The 19,595-nt window shown below is 43.8% G+C and overlaps 2 protein-coding genes across 3 annotated transcripts in view; one reads left to right on the top strand and one right to left on the bottom strand.

Moving 5' to 3' along the window:
• The window catches only part of epn2 (epsin 2), a 37,734-nt gene extending 31,420 nt beyond the window's left edge, over window positions 1-6,314 (top strand). For both annotated transcript variants that reach the window (XM_080777016.1, XM_080777015.1), the window contains exon 10: window positions 1,783-6,314. In XM_080777016.1, coding sequence (XP_080633142.1) covers window positions 1,783-2,120 — 338 coding nt within the window. In that variant the 3' untranslated portion in view covers window positions 2,121-6,314. The remainder of the gene's footprint in view (window positions 1-1,782) is intronic.
• Window positions 6,315-8,144: 1,830 nt separating this feature from the next.
• LOC308323911 (B9 domain-containing protein 1-like) lies at window positions 8,145-13,863 on the bottom strand (the record flags this gene model as incomplete). Its single annotated transcript, XM_080775775.1, has 7 exons — window positions 8,145-8,377; window positions 8,498-8,565; window positions 8,977-9,039; window positions 11,848-11,944; window positions 12,370-12,481; window positions 13,617-13,685; window positions 13,801-13,863. 7 exons carry the CDS (start codon window positions 13,861-13,863, stop codon window positions 8,214-8,216), a joined length of 636 nt encoding a protein of 211 aa, XP_080631901.1. The 3' UTR covers window positions 8,145-8,213.
• Window positions 13,864-19,595: the final 5,732 nt, after the last annotated feature.

Below are 19,595 nucleotides of genomic sequence, written 5' to 3'. Positions count from 1 at the left end.
ACCCCACATTAACGGGACATCTTTGCGCTGTGTAAAATATGCCTTCTCCGTCTCCAACTGTGTTCAGCTCCTCACCCGCCACAGTTTGCTTCATTTCCTTTATTTGCTGCGGATTGCATTCACACCTGCACCGAATCGTAGTCAAGTGCGATTGGAAGCGAAGCGAAACCCCCGTTTTTGGGCGGAGTAAAATGCGGTTCTTTGATACGCATTAGGATTCGAATGAGCCTTCACACCTGCCAAATGAAGTGCACTTTCTGAAAATGTGCAGCAGGATTCGTTTTAATCGCAGCAAAGCTCTCTGGTGAGAATGTGACCTTAAAGTGTTTCAACCCTTGATCACAACACTGGGTGTTGTGATTACGTGATTGGCCACATCATTGCCCCTCTCATCCAGGCTATCCTCCTTGCCAGAGCCAACAGGAGGCTCTCCCTGAATTGTCTGTTTTTGGGGGATTGCAGGCAACGGGAGAGTCTCTAGTCTCTAGGACTATAATTTTGCTTTGCAAATTCAGCACCGCATAAACCCTGATAAAACATTTAGACAATTCAGTGGTTTACATACAGTATGTCTGTGCTGGTAGCGGACGTTAAAACACTGGCAACAACAGCCGGGGCGCCTGATGGAGGGGAAAGGAACTGGTTGGAATAACGTGTTCCTTCCACGCGCTACGTCCAACCAGGGAAACTCCCCCCTGTCAGGTGTAAAGGAGCAACTTGGACACTCAGGCATGAAGGAAGCATGAGTTCAAGTCCGTTGCTCTCCCCTTGTCCCCCATATATGGGGACTAGGTTGGTCTCCCCTTGTCCCCCATATATGGGGACTAGGTTGGTCTCCCCTTGTCCCCCATATATGGGGACTAGGTTGCTCTCCCCTTGTCCCCCATATATGGGGACTAGGTTGCTCTCCCCTTGTCCCCCATATATGGGGACTAGGTTGCTCTCCCCTTGTCCCCCATATATGGGGACTAGGTTGGTCTCCCCTTGTCCCCCATATATGGGGACTAGGTTGGTCTCCCCTTGTCCCCCATATATGGGGACTAGGTTGGTGGAGGGTGTGTAGAGCCCAGGATCACATTAGATGATTGACACAGGGGTGAAAAATGGGTTACAAAATCGTGGGATAAAAAAAATATATAAAAAAAAACAAAAAAAACACTGGCAATAAAAACTGTTAATATGTTGTGTGTTGCGCGGGTTACAGAACCCTTTGCTACAGCAGCCAGAATTCTCACCAACACCAACCGTCGAGCACACACCACCCCGGTCTTAGCCACACTCCATCAAGGCTAGAATAGATTTTAAAATCCTTTTAACTACTTTTAAAGCCCTACATGGACTGGCCCCGCCGTATATGTGTGACCTTCGGCCCCCCCCCCAAAGGTCAATGTGAGATCCCTGCGATCCTCTGATAAAGGCCTCCTAATGGTTCCTGGGACTAAGAGAAAGAAACAGGGTGACCGTGCCTTTTGCAGTAGTTGCACCTACTCTGTGGAACGCCCTGCCTTGCACTTTGAAAAATGCTGAGTCTGTCAATATTTTTTAAAAGTTTGCTTAAAACGTTTTTATTTCAGGAACATTTTTCTGATTTTATTTGACTTGATTATGTTGTTCTTATTTGCTTGTTGTCCTGTTTTAATTATGATTGATTTCATTGTGTTCACTGTACAGCACTTTGTAACATTGTTAAGAAAGGTGCTTTATAAATAAAATTTACTTACTTACTACTTACTTACTATAATGCACTCTCTCTCTCTCTCTCTCTCTCTCCCGTGTTCACAGGAGCCTCGGCCGCCCCAGCAGCGCCAGCGGCCCAGGCCAACCCCTTCCAGATCAGCCAGCCGGCCCCGCCCACCCTCAACCAGATGCGGGTGAGCCCCATGCCCGTGGGCTTCGGCAACATGTCCTCCGTGGCGGAGCCCATGTCGCTGTCCTCCCAGGTGGCCCCCCAGCAGCCCGTCACCATGGTCCCGCTGGCCGGCATGGCCCCCATGGGGGGCCGCATGATGGGGGGGCCCGTGGGAGGCTATGGGGCCGGGTCCATGCCCCAGCCCCTGATGAGCAGCACCATGCACCCAGCACCCGGGCCGCCCGGAACCACCAATCCCTTCCTGTTGTGAGAGAGGAGGAGAAGAGGTGCGGCCGACATCTATCACTGTGGTTCCCCCAAGAAGCTTCTCCAGGGTGGGGGTGTGCAACCAACTCCTAGCCAGGTTTTAGTCCCCAAACACAAACCCTTCCTGGCTGCCCACAGCCACACAAACTCTTTCTCTGTCTCTCTCTTTCTATCTCTCTCTCTCTCTCTCTCTCTCTCTCTCTGCTACGAGCTGCCTAGTCCCGTGTTCTCCGATCACAACGTTGTCTTGTTGATGACGACGTAGACGTTCCATCTGTCTACAGACCCTCTGGAGGTCTACAGACCCTGTCTACAGACCCTGTCTACAGACCCTGTGGAGGTCTACAGACCCTGTCTACAGACCCTGTGGAGGTAGTGGCAGTGTTTACAGTTTACAGATGCTGTAAACGTCTGTTACCCTCCCTCCCCCCCTCCCTCCTAGACATTTTTTTAGACTGGATACTCTTTACTGTACTAACACCAGGATCTTATCTCTTCTCTACAGCTAACCTTTTCTAACCCCTGTGTGTGTGTGTGTGTGTGTGTGTGTGTGTGTGTGTGTGTTTGTAGTGTGTGTGTGTGTGTGTGTGTGTGTGTGTGTGTGTGTGTGTGTGAGTGTGTGTGAGTGTGTGTGAGAGAGAGAGAGAGAGAGAGTGTTACTAAGCAGGGATTTTGCACACTTTGCTTTTCTGTTTTGGTTGTGTGGTTCTGCTGGGTTCACCGTTGGACCTTAGCTCTGGAGAGGGAAGGTTCTGCTGGGTTCACCGTTGGACCTTAGCTCTGGAGAGGGAAGGTTCTGCTGGGTTCACCGTTGGACCTTAGCTCTGGAGAGGGAAGGTTCTGCTGGGTTCACCGTTGGACCTTAGCTCTGGAGAGGGAAGGTTCTGCTGGGTTCACCGTTGGACCTTAGCTCTGGAGAGGGAAACGTCACCCCATGGTACCGCTGGTACCGCTCACTTCAGTCACAACTCTCACCAGGTCACCTACTTACTCTTCACCTTTTGACCTTCTCCCAATGACCCTCTAGATGAACTTTGACCTTTGGGGGGGGGGTTGCTCTTTAAAAGGTTCTGAAGCAAACGCGTATTTGTTATGGAGAGGTGTAAAAGTCTACTCCCCCCCCCCCCCCCCCCCCCCCCCCCAACACGTTGTGAAAGGCAAAATGACCACCGCTGTGACGGCGTCCGTATTCCACTGCTTTTTTTAAGGGTTAAAGGGAAGTGGGAGGAGCCAGACGTGTGTATTATTGGAGTGAAATACATTTAACCTACGTTAAAAAAAGTGTACTTTAACTAGCGGTACTGCCTGTTTGCCATGCAGTACAGTACAGTACAGTACAGTACATTGGGACAGAATGTTGACTTCAAGGGCAGAGATAAGTTACTGTTACACACACACACACACACACACACACGACTGTTGCGTGCTAGCTAGACATTCAGACTACACCCCGAGGGCTGTTACTACACAGAGACAACGGTTGTGTTTAGAAGACATAGTGAAGCCAGTCTGTATCACGGCAGAGAGATTTGAGCTCTGGACTTAGCCACGCTAATCTACTTTAGCAAGAACATTAGCCAGAAAACACACACACACACACACACACACACACAATCACACACACACACACACACACACACACACGTTCCTGTAGTGTTTGGGGGGAATCCCACAGCAGTTAGAACCTGGCATCATGTTAACAAATAAAGTGTTTAACTTTTTTTTTCCTTTTTTTTTAGTTTTGTTATGATTTTACTCCATAGCCAAACCTTTCTGTGTTGGGGGGGGGGCTCTATACTAGCTATATGATGATGTAATCACTGTATATCATCATATCACTGTATTTCTCTCTCTCTCTTTGTGTGTTTCTCTCTCACCCATGGGGTGTATATTCCTCTTCTCTAGAAGCAACGCCTGTTACCAAAGTCATGGTGACTAAAACTATGATGACGATGTGGCTGAAGCTTCATTGAAAGAGAGAGAGAGAGAGAGAGAGAGATGTTAAAACTTGCCCATAATATCAAAGACTATTTTATATATACCTATTATAAACCATGACTATTTTACAGTTGGTTTTTGGGTGTCAGGATCACCATCTCCTCCTCTGGCATGAAGACCCCCCCCACCACCACCACCTCCTCCTCTCTGCGTCCTTCTTCTTCTTCTCTTCTTAGATTCTGTTGATCACTGCCAATGTTCTCTCTCTGTGGAAAAGGGATCTGATGATTTAAGTTTGTTCCTGCTCTGGTGAGCTCTGGCGCCCTCCCCTGGTCTGTTGCTGTAACTACAACAGACAGACCTTCATTTCTCTCTCTCAGGCAAAAGCGAGGGGGGGGGGGGGGCGGGGGGCGGGGCTCGGACTGTGATGTGATGATGTGGGCGGGGTCACGAATGATTGGATGTAATAAGACCAGCAAACCAGTTTTATCCTTAACTAAATATATGCAAAAATTGGAAAAATTTGTGGTAATTGAGAAATGATAAAGACTTTAACGCTTTGGACCGTGTGTGGTTTATGCAAACTTAGTTTTGCTGTTTATTGAGATGCTACACTATGATATATACTGTACTATAGCCAAGACACGGTGTCTGTTACTTTCTCAAGGATCTTTTATACTTTTGTCACACAACCGTTTTGACGACATTTTTTAAATGGGAGAAATGTTGTGTCGCCATAACTTCAGTTGACTAAACACCATTTTTATCGCAACGTCGTTGTTGTTTTTCTGTTAAGACTTTGTCAAAAAGGTTGTGCAACACCAGGGTATAAATTAAACCTTCACTGGTCTCGCTTTCACTGTGGCCTAAACCTTTTTCTCTCTCTCTTTTTTTTTTTTCCTTTCTTTTTAATGGTTGTGGAAAAAATGTTTGCGTCATCACTTAATTTTAACACGGTTTATAATAATTACATGAGGTAAAACCATACCACCACCACCGGGACCATTCAGTAGATTTCACAGCACAGTATATTAGTCTCCTTGCTCTGGAGGGAACGAGGCCTATGTGTAGCTGGCTAGCTACAGGTAGAGGCCGCAAGGAAGCTCTGAGAAGGAAGGGACGTGGTCACGTGACTGCGCTGCGCCGCGCCATGACACTTTCATGGGAGCCAAACTCACACAGGAAGTGCAATGAATACATGGCAGTGAATGGAGCCGGCTGGACCAGCTCATAACAAACATTATTCATGAACAATTGAGACCTTTTGTAAAGTAATCACTTCTGGAAAAATAACAGAAGACATAATTATCACAGGTTGTTTTCTGATCACTTACTTTTCGATGTGCACAGTATATAATTTTATCTGAGGATCTAAACAGCTGCAGGTATATCGTTTCTGGCTCCGAAGTATCGCGATATTTGGCTGCCAGACAGGAAAACGGTGGGAAGTCTCGCGATACTTGATGCGTTCAGAAATGTACTTGTTAATCTTTTATAGAGGTATGTTATCTCTATAAAAATAGAGATACCATAGCTCTATAAAAAATTACACAGTGTACACATCGAATAACAACACAGCAGACAATAATGTACGTGTTACATGTCTTCTGTTATTTTCCAGAAGTGATTACTTTACAAAAGGTCTCAATTGTTCATAAATAATGTTTGTTCATGAGCTGGTCACTATGAGCTCTCATTGACTCAATCTTCCGGGTAGTTTGGCTCCCTTGAAAGTGTCCATGAAAGTGTCATGGCGCAGCCCAGTGAGTCACGTGACCACTTCACTTCCTTCTCGGAGCTTCCTTGGGAGGCCGTGGGGACGAACGTAGCTAGCTAGCGCCTCCGTGTTACGAACGATGTACTCGCTATGCTTTTATCAAGAGGACTAAACTGACATTATGCATAAAACAGACACCTTCGTCTCTTTTTCCACGTGTCCGTCTGTCTATTTACCCTTCTCATAGTACTGGGAGCAGGCTGCTTTTTTTATTGGATACGTGCTCAAACTTTGTTGGCATTATAACTGTATAATATAATTTATCATTTGTACTATTGTAACATACTGTGTTTCTTCTGTATACCTTTATTATTCTGTGTAATGGGTTTTTTGTAGGAAAGTCACCGTGGTATTTTAACAGCATCTAAAAAAAAAAACTACAGAAAATGAATTAAAAAAAAAGAGCGCAGTGGAAACCCGTGATGGACGACTATGACAAACTGTAGCTGCATTGGTTCAAAAATAAAACATGTGTATCATTTATCACAGCGCTGGGACTCTTTTCTACTGTACTCTAGGGTTTAAATGTGTACCATTCAGCTCTGGGACTCTTTTCTACTGTACTCTAGGGTTTAAATGTGTACCATTCAGCTCTGGGACTCTTTTCTACTGTACTCTAGGGTTTAAATGTGTACCATTCAGCTCTGGGACTCTTTTCTACTGTACTCTAGGGTTTAAATGTGTACCATTCAGCTCTGGGAGTCTTTTCTACTGTACTCTTATAGGGTTTAAATGTGTACCATTCAGCTCTGGGACTCTTTTCTACTGTACTCTAGGGTTTAAATGTGTACCATTCAGCTCTGGGAGTCTTTTCTACTGTACTCTAGGGTTTAAATGTGTACCATTCAGCTCTGGGACTCTTTTCTACTGTACTCTAGGGTTTAAATGTGTACCATTCAGCTCTGGGACTCTTTTCTACTGTACTCTAGGGTTTAAATGTGTACCATTCAGCTCTGGGACTCTTTTCTACTGTACTCTAGGGTTTAAATGTGTACCATTCAGCTCTGGGACTCTTTTCTACTGTACTCTAGGGTTTAAATGTGTACCATTCAGCTCTGGGACTCTTTTCTACTGTACTCTAGGGTTTAAATGTGTACCATTCAGCTCTGGGACTCTTTTCTACTGTACTCTAGGGTTTAAATGTGTACCACTTCGGTTCAGTTCAGTACTAGTTTAACCCATTTAGCATTTAGGGCGGGCGTCGAAATGTCTTTCTGAAAAATCTCATGTTTCTATATCGGTGTTTCTCAATAATATTACATGTAATATTATATGTAATATGCCGCCGACCCCCATCTGAAAACGCGCTGTTCCACGGACCCCCTCAGAAGCAAAGATTTGAGTTAAAAACTGAAATCTTAGCAGACCTACAAGCTCGTAGCGCGCCACTTTGTAGATCTGCTATTTTTCAATGGCTAAATTAAATGGGTTAACTAGTGTACAATTGTTCCAGAATGGTGGGGGGGTGTTACAACTTACAATGCTCAGAATTATGAAGTCAAAAGTACAAATGTATTAAAAATACAGTAGAAAATATAAAAATTCAAATGCTTGCAAACGGGTTTCTCATGACAAAAATACATGGCCTAAAAGGAGACATTGGCATGATTTGTCCATTCCTGTTATAAGACACTGTGGCTATGGTACTGTGTTAAGTCAGAGGTCACCTTTGCCACTATTATCGGCTTTAACTTCACACTTTTTCTGGCATCACTAAGACTGATCGTGAAGCTTTCCTCCATGATGCTTACACGATGGTGAGGACATGGATATATTCGACTATTCCACCATCTCTGGATGCTACAGAGTCTGGAACTACACCTCCCCAAATCCCATAAGAGCACCAATACATAATTAATCATATCGTGGTATATCGCTATTTGGGCATGTCATTATAGGCGAAGGTTCTCAAACAGTCTAGGCCTATAGAGCGTTGCAGTCCCGCCCCCTCGAGAGACCCGGGAAAGAAATCCCCGTTCATTTTCCGCAGACTTTTCAGAAAGTATTTATTTAAAGACGTTTACGCCGCAGACAAAGACAACTCTTGTCGTGACCAATCGTGACAACAAACATTTTTTTTCGGACCAAACAAAGAATTAGAAAGTAGAAAAGAACTGCCGGTTACAACACTTTTGTTGTTTTTCTTCTTTGTAATTATGTGTTTGGTCCAAAATATTGTGTGTGTTGTCATGATTTGTCACGACAAGAGTTGGCTTCGTACGACGCGAGAAAATGAATGGAGAATCATTTCCTGGGCCACTCGTCGTTCTGGGACCCCTTATGTGGCCCTCAGGTCCCGTACAGCTGTTCCTGGGACCCCTCATGTGGCCCTCAGGTTCCTGGGACCCCTCATGTGGCCCTCAGGGACCCCTTATGTGGCCCTCAGGTCCCGTACAGCTGTTCCTGCGGTGCGAGGCCAGACGAGGCAGAGTTCTCCAGCGTGTTGGCAGGGTTTGTGGGCGTGGCGTCGTATCCCAGCTTCCTCATGTCTTTGGTCATGGTGTTGAAGGACAGCGTGACGAAGCCCTGGGATCGAACCCGCGTCACTGAGGGACAGAAGACAAAGGGTTTACCGGTATTTAAGCAATGAGCCACGAGAGGTCTCAGGTTACCGGGTATTTTACACTGGCTGGGGGACATTGCTCCCTCAGGTTTACAATACGTACCTTCTCTGCCCTCTCCCTGGGCCACCACTTTAGGATCTATGTATTCAGGACGCCGGCCGAGCAGCCAGCTGTATGAGACGAGACAATCACAACAGTGTAAATACTAGTAATGTTATGAGGAAGACGTTGCAGTGAGAGGGGGTTCCACCATCACAGGGGATTCATCTTCATTTGAGTGTCTGGGAATGTGCTTAAGTTGCAGGCTTTACAGTTTACACTAGTGATTACTCAGTATGGACAGACTGGATGCATACTAATGATCTCATTAATATGGAACAGTTGGATAATTGCATTCTACACGCAGTGCTAGACAAACACAGAGAGCAGCAGTAAATATTTGATAACGCTACAGAGATGGGCTGCATTATCCAGAGCCATTCTTCTTCTCATCTTCAAGCAAGAATATCTGATCAACTAGATCGCTCTGGCTTCATGGATAACACTCGCACAAACATCAAAGACTGTTCACTTCGTCTTACCTGGTCAATTTCTGAAGTCTGGACGTGGATTCGGGAACGAACATGGGGATAGTTCTTGTGTGTCTGATAAATAAAGAGAGGTTCATTTCACAAGTGTTTTCATATTGAGCCAGAGCACACCATTTTACATTCTGTGTTGCATACAAGTCATCAGGATACATATTTTTTCCCCTTCTTCGTACAACAGAGTCACAAGCTGAAAATAGCAGATCTACAAGCTCAGACATGTCACATAGTGATGCATTGTGAACTTGTTTGGTTCATTTCGATAATTTAATTTTCGACAAAAGCATGAATCCGGCTTCAGTCAGAAGCTACCAGTAGGTGCAATGCCCAAGATGATGTTAGAGTGAAGCGACTTCTTTTTAAATGACTTTGATTAATGTACTGATGAATATTTCAGTGGGTAGAAGTGATGTGAGGCAATGGGGGAATGGAGAAGACAGAAGGATAATATTAGACTGAGCACAGGCTAGAAGCATATATAGATTCTTTATTTAATAATAATAATAATAAAAACCGAAGTCTGACGTCAATATCGGTAGAGGGCACACGGGTTCATGTACTGTTTATTTGCATTGTAATCCCCATAGGAGGATTTTAGATCGCCTCATATAAGAACTGTGTTTGAAAAATAAACATGTCATCCCGGCCATTTCACTCATATGGATATGAAGAATCAACTGAGAGAAAACGCTAATGTCACTGCTGCTGAATTAGTTACATTTTCACTAGAAACAGTCGGTATCAAATATGAGTGACTGACGGTCGTAAACGACACAGAGCCACCTCTGACAATTTCACTGAGACACTTTGTTTATTTTTGGACGATTTAAAGATGACCCCAAGTTATTCTCCATAGAGAAATTACTTCTGTGAAACCAGGGGATGAGCGAGTGACGTCAGGACTTCGGCGCTCCTATCGTAATCTGTTACAGAGAAAGCAGGGCAGAATGAACCTCATACTTCCTCATACCCAGTCTGTCTATCCTGCATTGTATCTAAAATGGACTGTGGGTGTTTTTGATGTTGCTAATAGAGAAGGAGAACACATACACACCATCTTAAATGTGCCCAAGAATAAGTATTTATTCACGTTTCGGCCTCTACTGCCTTTATTTATGTTTCTTATGCACTAGAGTAGCCACAATTTGCAATACTAGATTATTTTTTATAATGGGATGAATCTAGACTGAGAATACCCTCCATTGACAGGCAGCCCATCTGGCTGATGGGCAATCACAATGTTTGAGCCACCTGGGGAGTTTGACTCTCTGACTCTGTCAGTCCAGAGTGGAGGTGCAGAGAGAGACAGACAGGCTACTGGAGAAGCAAGAGGAATCTTGCCATATTTTCTTTCTGGAGTACTTTCCTGAATATTGGATTCTACCCTATTGGAGTTAGTGACCTTCTTTCCATTTTGGATTATTTCCCTGGATATTGGACCAGACTTTACGAAGGAGTTTAAGGGAGGCCACGCTCCTACAGACTGGTTTGGATTTGCTTTATTTTTGGACACATGAGTTTAGTTTTGGACAGTGCTAGGACAAGTGAACATTTTGTGATGGAAAACTTTTCTTTTGATTTAATAAATCACAGTTAAGCTTATTTACTGATTTCGTTAGTGATTCTTATTCTGAACTGACCCACCACCTCCCTCATGTTTGTTATAATCGTTTCCTTAATTGTTATTGTTGCAACCGTTATATAGAATTGGATCTGCTTGTATTAAACTCGCCAACATTGCCGTTTAGTGACTTCGACGAGCGCTTCCAAACTCCAACACTTAGAAAAGTAATCACGTGCACAGTATTTCTTGACAGAAAGTAGCTCATAACATGTCTACTCTGAGTCTACGGTGGATTTTTATGAAACAAACGCTTTGCAGATTGAAAGAGGATAATTCAAGCTTGCCCTACACAGCTGCAATGTTGGGTGAGTTTAACGTTGTTTAATACAAGCAGATCGGAAATTCGATTTGAATCAATGGGCTGTCAATGGAGGGTATTGCAACTCTAGATTCAACCCATTATAAAAAATAATCTAGTGTTGCAAATTGCGGCTAGCACTAGAGGTGCCCCGATAGATCAGCCACAATATTATATGGGGTGTCTGTCTGAATATTATAGAGAAGGAGGAAGCGATACTGACTGTCCAGGGGTGATAATATTATAACATTAGGGTGGGGAGGATAGAGATACTGACTGTCCAGGGGTGATACTATTATAGTATTAGGGTGGGGAGGATAGCGATACTGACTGTCCAGGGGTGATACTATTATAACATTAGGGTGGGGAGGATAGAGATACTGACTGTCCAGGAGTGATGGGGATGTGTGTGATTATTAGGGTGGGGAGGATAGAGATACTGACTGTCCAGGAGTGATGGGGATGTGTGTGATTATTAGGGTGGGGAGGATAGAGATACTGACTGTCCAGGAGTGACGGGGATGTGTGTGATTATTAGGGTGGGGAGGATAGCGGTACTGACTGTCCAGGGGTGATACTATTATAATATCAGGGTGGGGAGGATAGAGATACTGACTGTCCAGGGGTGATACTATTATAATATCAGGGTGGGAGGATAGCGGTACTGACTGTCCAGGGGTGATACTATTATAATATCAGGGTGGGGAGGATAGAGATACTGACTGTCCAGGGGTGATACTATTATAATATCAGGGTGGGAGGATAGCGGTACTGACTGTCCAGGGGTGATACTATTATAATATCAGGGTGGGGAGGATAGCGGTACTGACTGTCCAGGGGTGATACTATTATAATATCGGGGTGGGGAGGATAGCGATACTGACTGTCCAGGAGTGATGGGGATGTGTGTGATTATTAGGGTGGGAAGGATAGCGATACTGACTGTCCAGGGGTGATGGGGATGTGTGTGACTCCGTAGCCCCGGACCACATCGTTGCCAAACGTATCTGGGCCGTATACGCTCACCACCACCTGAGGCCCTTTGGACATACACAAAGAGAAATACATATTGTTACTAGTAGTAATGTTGCTCATTAGTTCTTGTTTTACTTATTGGTTATCAATTACAATATGTCGTCAATAGGGTAGGGTTGTAAAAAGCTGTGTGTGTGTGTGTGTGCTTTTTGATTGATTGATTGAAATACTTATTAACAGTTTGCAGAATTACAGTACATTTCAAGCACAAACTCAATACAAAGACTGTTAACTGTGAGTGGACGACCCAATTAAGCATTACACTTGTTTACAACAGGGTCCACCATGTATATGTTCAATTCATCAAAACATTTAGAGACGTACAAATAGACACTTCAATATAGTTAAAGAACAGAACAGGAATTCATCATAGTGGAGGTAAAAAGGGAAAATAAACATATACAGTGAGGGGGGAAGTGGTGCTACTCACAGCCAGATGGATTGGTGCTCTTGAAAGTGATTTCCAGAGGGAAGTTCCACACTAGTCTGTGGGGGGGGCGACTGCCTTTAGAGGTGATCTGAGAGATGCCTTCCTCCAATCCCTAGAGAGGAAGAGCAGGAGAAAGGTTGGAGAAAGTTACAGCTTGGGAACATTCAACATTGGGATCATTGGGATGCACATTGTAGGCTAGACGCAATTTGCAACTCTAGATTTTTTAAAATAATGGGCTGAATCCAGAGTTGCAATACCCTCCATTGACTCCCCATTCATCCAAATTGCTTTTGCGATCCGTTTGTAATATTAAACAACGTTAAACTCACCAACATTAATTGCAGCTGTAGGGAAAGCTTGAATTATCCTCTTTCAATCTGCCGAGCGTTTGTTTCATAAAAATCCACCTTAGACATATTATGAGCTACTTTCTGTCAAGACATCCTCTGCAGGTGATTCGTTGTGTTGGAGTTTGGATGCACTCGTCAAAAGTCACTAAACAGACCCGTTTTACATTTTGCACATAATGCAGGAGGCAGCAGCAGCGCGACCGGTTAAAAAAAACGAGTGCTTCCAAACTACTCCAACACTTCAGAGAAGAATCACCTGCAGAGAATGTCTTGACAGAAAGTAGCTCATTAAACATGTCTATATATTTATGAAACAACAGTGTTGGTGACAGGTTGGACAGCTCGATGGGTTGCTATGGTTACTATGGTCACGTGGTGTCAGACAGGTAGTAAAGTCAGCTGTTCACCGGTGGCATTTCATGAATGGAAGGAGAGGGGGTGAACGACGGGGAAGTCCAACTTTGCTGACCGCTTTACAAACGCAAACGCTAAGACAACACCATGCTGCTATCTGTATAGGATTCTGCACAACGCACTTTGTTATGATGCCAAATCCATTGTTTTAATATACCTTTAATAAATTAATAAAACGCAGTACACTGGAGAAGTGACATGCAGCGCGTCTGGCAGTACATTTCCCCGCTTTTAGCCTCTTTCGGTGGCTTAATAAGTTCGTCGCCATACAAACAGCCTGGCAGATTGAAAGAGGATAATTCAAGCTTTCCCTACAGCTGCAATGTTGGTGAGTTTAACGTCGTGTAATACAAGCAGATCACAAAAGCAAATTGGATGAGTGGGGGGGGAGTATTGCAACTCTATACATTCATCCCATTGTAAAACAAATTTCCAGAGTTGCAAATTGCGGCTAACATGATTCATTGCTACAGTACTCACCGACGTAGGAGCCCAGTCGTGCCCGTAGACAAAACAGTATTTACAGTACAAATCGTCGTAATCTGGAAACTGAAACAAACACAGCGAACATCAACATTGCATTATCTAAAAGGATATAAAACCAGCACGCTGCAGGCTGCACACATGGAGGACACTATATACGGCTATAAACCAGACCACTCACGTTCCCTCCCTCGATCTGTCCGTTGACCACGAGAAGAAACACCGACGGGTTGTTTGTAGCCATCACTGCTTCGTGTAGTAACACTGTAATCACACATGAATCCTATTTCACTTTTTCCTCTTGTCAATAAAGCTATAAGAGCTAGCCCAGTCCCACTGAGGTTTAGCGAATAAAGCTATCCGTTGCCAGGGCAACGTTTGCTCTCCCTACGGCTGGTTGCAAGGATCAAACTGAACGCGGCAGATGGTCGCGAAACAAGAGCCGGTGTCTCGCGTCACCCAGTCTGGGAACCCATTGGCAAAACAAAGGACAAACAGCGCCCCCTATTCCATCCTGAGTCCACAACAGTCCCACATACGAGAGACTACAGTACTTGTCACCAGTCAGACAGGCAGACACAGACACCAGACTAGAATACTAAGTTACTAACGGGTCCATTTGAAACGGCCTGGCCCCCGTTAAATCTGAATCCCCCCCCCCCTCACTGTATATGTTTTTCCCCATTTTTACCGTCTCTATGATGTTTTCCTGTTTATGGCTATAGGAGTGTTTATTTGTACGTCTCTAAATGTTATGAATTGAACATGGTGGACCCTATTGTAAACAAATGCAAATTATGTAATGCTTTACGGTGTCGTCCATGCAATTAATAGTTTTGTATTGAGTTGTGCTTGAAAGTTACTGTAATTCTCCAATCTGTTAATAAATGCAATCAATCATTCAATCAAACAAACAAACACTCAGAGATTTTACGATATAAATTGGGGTCCCAGAGATAAAAAGAAATGCCATTAAATGCAGGTCCAATGGGTCCTTAAATGAAAATGGCTGAGAATCACGAATGCTAGAACCGTAATAAAAATCTTCTCTTATGGGGGTCCCTGGCATATATTTTCAAATGGGGGTCCGTAGGCTAATAAATGTCGATTTTTAGGGCAATTAATTAGGGGTCCTTGACATGAAAAGGCTTGTGAACAGCAGGTGTTCTGTCTTCCTAGTATGAGCACACGGCTACTGTATGTAATGTAAATTATGTAGTTCCCAGAAGGAGGCAGAAACATGTCAGTTACATTTTAATTTAATGTTCTTCATAGAACCCACTGCCAATTAAATGATGATGCCTTTAATATAGGATTATGAAGTTCCTTATAAGCTCTAACCAAAAATCACTTTGCTCTGTTCCATGGAGTTTTCAATGCGATTTAAAAACCATTGAAAGACTTTTACATGTATTTCAATGTAGCCTATTTCAAAAGATCACTTTGAGGAATTTGAGCATCTTCACCAGCAGGTGGCGGTAAACATTAACACACCGCACGAGCATGCGTTGACTGGCCTATGTCAGAAACAAAACAAACCAACGTGTCCACAACTCCACACAGACAGCTTGCAGTATATTTAATTTCCCCCATGCTTTCTGACACCATTACGTCTTCTAACATGAGTTTACTAGAAACGGTGAAGTCATTGATATGCTTGAAGCAACGCATTGAGCAGAAACGCAGGAGACTGCAGCTGCTTCTACGTCTTTTACAGAAGTCAGTGGTTTCTGAGGAGTTCTTTGGAGAGGTTGAAAGAACTGTCCGAGAATATGAGGAAGAAGGTGTCTGCCTGAAGCAACACATTGAGCAGAAAAGCAGAATACTGAAGCTGCTTTTGCAGCCAGTCGTCAAACTACACAGAGCAGGTTGGTACTAGTCACACATCACTACACTGATGAACAGAACAGAAGCCCACCTTTGTGTGGGACAGACAGTCCCTCATTTCCAAGAGTTTTCAGGCGTCCCAGACTCTCACAAATTGAGACCCTGTCCCACATTGTGACTGGCAGGCAATCAATCAATCAATCAATCAAATGCCCTTATAGTTAGTCCCCTAACAGTTGGCTTTCTGTTGTAAAGCTCTCTCATTGTCTTGTGTTTTTATTAAGCCTGTTAAAATAACATGACAAATATCCCCTCTTAGGCTACAGTACCATTAATTAAGTAGGCCATACCACCCATGACCAAAAATACCATTTAAAACAAAATGGTAGGTAATCTTATACCTCCTTACATGATTTCCTGTTTTCTTTTTAATAGTGTATACTTGTACGTCTCTAAATGTTCTGATGAATTGAAAATGGTGGCCCCTGTTGTAAACAAGTGTAATGCTTCATCAGTGTGGCGTCCACAGTAACAGTTTTTATAATATGTTACCAATCGGCTGAAGAGCCATCATTTAATAACTCTAATATTCTTGTATGATGACTCACACCTATGCTTGGGCATCCCCTGCCTAAGCTTCTCCACTTTATCCATTAAATAATTATTAAAATAATGTGCGATATTTAGTGGTTTGGTGATGTATGCCCCTTCTGATTCTATAAAGGATGGTGTTGAGTTATCTTTCCTGCCATGAGTAAAATAAACATTTTATTTTATATATGCAGATTGGTGACTATACTACTAGGCCTATTTATAGGCAAGGAAAGGAACTATAAACTATGACCAATTGCACTTATGTTACTTTAATGCTCAATGAGACTGGTAGTGGTATACATTTATTATTATTTATTATGTTACTTTAATGCTCAATGAGACTAGTAGTGGTATACATTTATTATTATTTATTATGTTACTTTAATGCTCAATGAGACTAGTAGTGGTATATGTACATGTTGCATACATGTAGTAGTGGTACACATTTCGTGCTCATTTTCGTACCCATCTCCCGTCTCATCAGCAGTGAAAGAGGAACCAGAAGTAGAGGTTCGGATGGTGTACAGAAAACCCAAAAAGATCCGGACCATTTACTCCAGGTTCCAGCTGGCAGCTCTCCAGAGGCACTTCCAGACTGACCAGTACCTCGCTTTGCCTGAGATGGCCGAGCTGGCTGCCCAGATGGGCCTCACACAGACACAGATGAGCTGGCTGCCCAGATGGGCCTCACACAGACACAGGTGAGGTGGATGGACATGCTGCCCAGATGGGCCTCACACAGACACAGGTGAGCTGGCCGCCCAGGTGGGCCTCACACAGACACAGGTGAGGTGGATGGAAATGCTGTCAAAAATCAAGTTATGAGGGCCACTTCACCCCTTTTGCAACCAGATCATAACCCATTCTGACCTGAGATCAGATTAAGAAAATGTCTTCTATGTCAGTCGCTCTTCGATTTTTCAAAAATAGCAGACCTACAAGCTCGTAGGTGCCGATGATTTTGTAGATCTGCTAGATCTGGGGGGGTTAAACATTATTAACCCATTCTGACCTGAGATCAGATTCTAAAAAGGTCTTCTACATCCTGACAGTTTACTGAACAAGCTATGTTTCTATGTCAGTCGTTCTTTGATTTTTCAAAAATAGCGGACCTTGTAGATCTGCTATTTTTCTGTCTGGGAACGGAGGGTCAACGGGTGCTCGGGACGCTGGAATCTGAGCCCGATACGGACTATGACGCCGCCGTGGTGCTTCTACAAGGACATTTCGCGGCCCCGCAGAGCGCTCTTCTCCGACGTTTTTTGTTCAGACAACGACGCCAGCTGCCCGGTGAGTCTGTTCACCAGTATGTGGCTAACCTGCGGGGGCTGGCTGGCTCGTGCAAGTTCGGCGCGCTGCAGGATGAAATGATACGTGACCAATTGATTGAACACACAAGCAACGTGAAAGTACGTGAGAGACTGTTAATGGAAAAGGATGAACTGTTGCTGTCCGAGGCTGTTGCTATTGCCTTTAATGTTGAGAGTGCAACTGAGGTCTTCTACATCCTGACAGTTTACTGAACAAGCTATGTTTCTATGTCAGTCGTTCTTTGATTTTTCAAAAATAGCGGACCTTGTAGATCTGCTATTTTTCAATAGCTAAAGCATAACATAATACTAACGCCAAAAGGGGTTCCCACCCAAAATGGGTTAAAATAATATCTGGTTGCAAAAGGGGTGAAGTAGCCCTTTAATGGAGCCCAATATCAGTCCAAAATACAATACATTGTATACTTTTATTACAACCATGGCATGAGTTACACTGTAGCTACTGGCTAGAATAGACAATACAATACAATTATTATTGTATTGTTGTATTGTATTGTATTATTATTAAATACAGTGGAGTGCACATCCACTAACAGATGAAGATGAAAGCATGTTTGTCAGTCAGCACCAGAGATTCCTATCAGTAAGTTGATGTGAGGTGAGTGTAGTTTCTCTGGTTAGAATTAGGCCGCTATAACCTTTTATTTACATGTGCAGTGATACAAATCAGGGCCTAACATTGCGTCGTCAGCCTTTCTTTCAAAATCCTTTTATTCAAGTTTTTGTGACAACCCCAGGGGCACGTATTAAACAGACATATCAAAATATGAAAATAAAATAAATAAACTCAATCCCCTATCCCACCCACCCCCCACCCACAATCCCAAGAATAGTCGGATCAAGACAGTCAAAATTAAATACATATATCTATATACACATATACACGAAATGCATGCATACTGTACATAATTACAACAAAAAAATTCAGAAAATCAGAGCAGATTTAGTTTCTGTTGTGGTTTGGAGTTGGCCGAGGCATTGGCACACTATACAGTTTGTGTGTTGTGGTAGAATGTCATAAACCTTAACATCTCTGTAGTAGTCTCCATTCTTAACCAGTAGCATCCGGTCTATACCGGCCTACACCTAACTGTATCCAGTCATTTCCATACTGTGTATACATGCACGCGCAGACCGTTTCCATATCTGGCAAAGCGACTTGATCCAAGTCTGATCAGTATACTGTACATGCCATGGGTGCGTTTGCTATTTCACGAGCAGTGAAGCACAGACAAATGTGACATTTCAGTCATGCTTAATTTACATTTAAAGAACATTTTTGTTGACCCTGTTCTGTCTAATGGCATCCTAGTCTAAATCTACTATTGTGACACCTTATCCAGTTGATAATTTAAACATCAATGTAAACAATTGAGTACAAGGATTATGAAAAACCCTCCTCCCTTCGTGGCCCCTAGTAGTTGTAAATTTTACTCCTGTATGGTTTTAGGTTGTTTTATTAATGTCCATTTTTATATCCATTTTACCATTGGGTTTTAGAGTATGGTTTCGGACCATGGTTTAGGTATGCGGTCTAGTCTAACTTTGACTCAGGGGGGTGGACGCCTCTGCCTTGCATAGTCCCCAGTGAATAGGCAGGTTGCCCTTCACTGGTAACACTATTTTGGACTTATTTTTAAATATATTAAGGTATTGCGGGCAGGGATGTTTACAAAAAAGCCCCCCCTTTTAAAATACATACACACATACATACATTTTAGAAGTTGAAGCAGTTTTTAAGGACTCACTTTTAGGCCAGTGCATGAGTGCACCAGAGCAAGCTTTTGCCTTTTTTTAAACCCTACCCATTTTAACCAAATACATACATTGCACAGGGTCGTTCAGGTAACCCATGCAGAGACATCCTGCATTGAAACGTGCACTTCATGTCTCTTCTGCAGGTCAGATGCTGGTTCCACAACAGACGGTCGAAGCTCAAGAAGCTGAAGAAGAAGAAGCTCTATAAGAACGGTGAGTTCCCGCTTGGAGAAATCCCCAAGGACCACAGCCCAGACCCCAGACACCCCAAGGACCACAGCCCAGACCCCAGACACCCCAAGGACCACAGCCCAGACCCCAGACACCCCAAGGACCACAGCCCAGACACCAGGGACCCCAAGGACCACAGCCCAGACACCAGGGACCCCAAGGACCACAGCCCAGACACCAGGGACCCCAAGGACCACAGCCCAGACACCAGCCACCCCCCCATGGCCTGCAACTC

Source organism: Protomyctophum bolini (assembly GCF_963924005.1).
Source record: "Protomyctophum bolini genome assembly, chromosome: 11".
NCBI classification, from domain to species: domain Eukaryota; kingdom Metazoa; phylum Chordata; class Actinopteri; order Myctophiformes; family Myctophidae; genus Protomyctophum; species Protomyctophum bolini.
The sequence above is the reverse complement of the archived record's forward strand: the minus strand, read 5'-3'. Positions and strand labels throughout refer to the sequence as shown.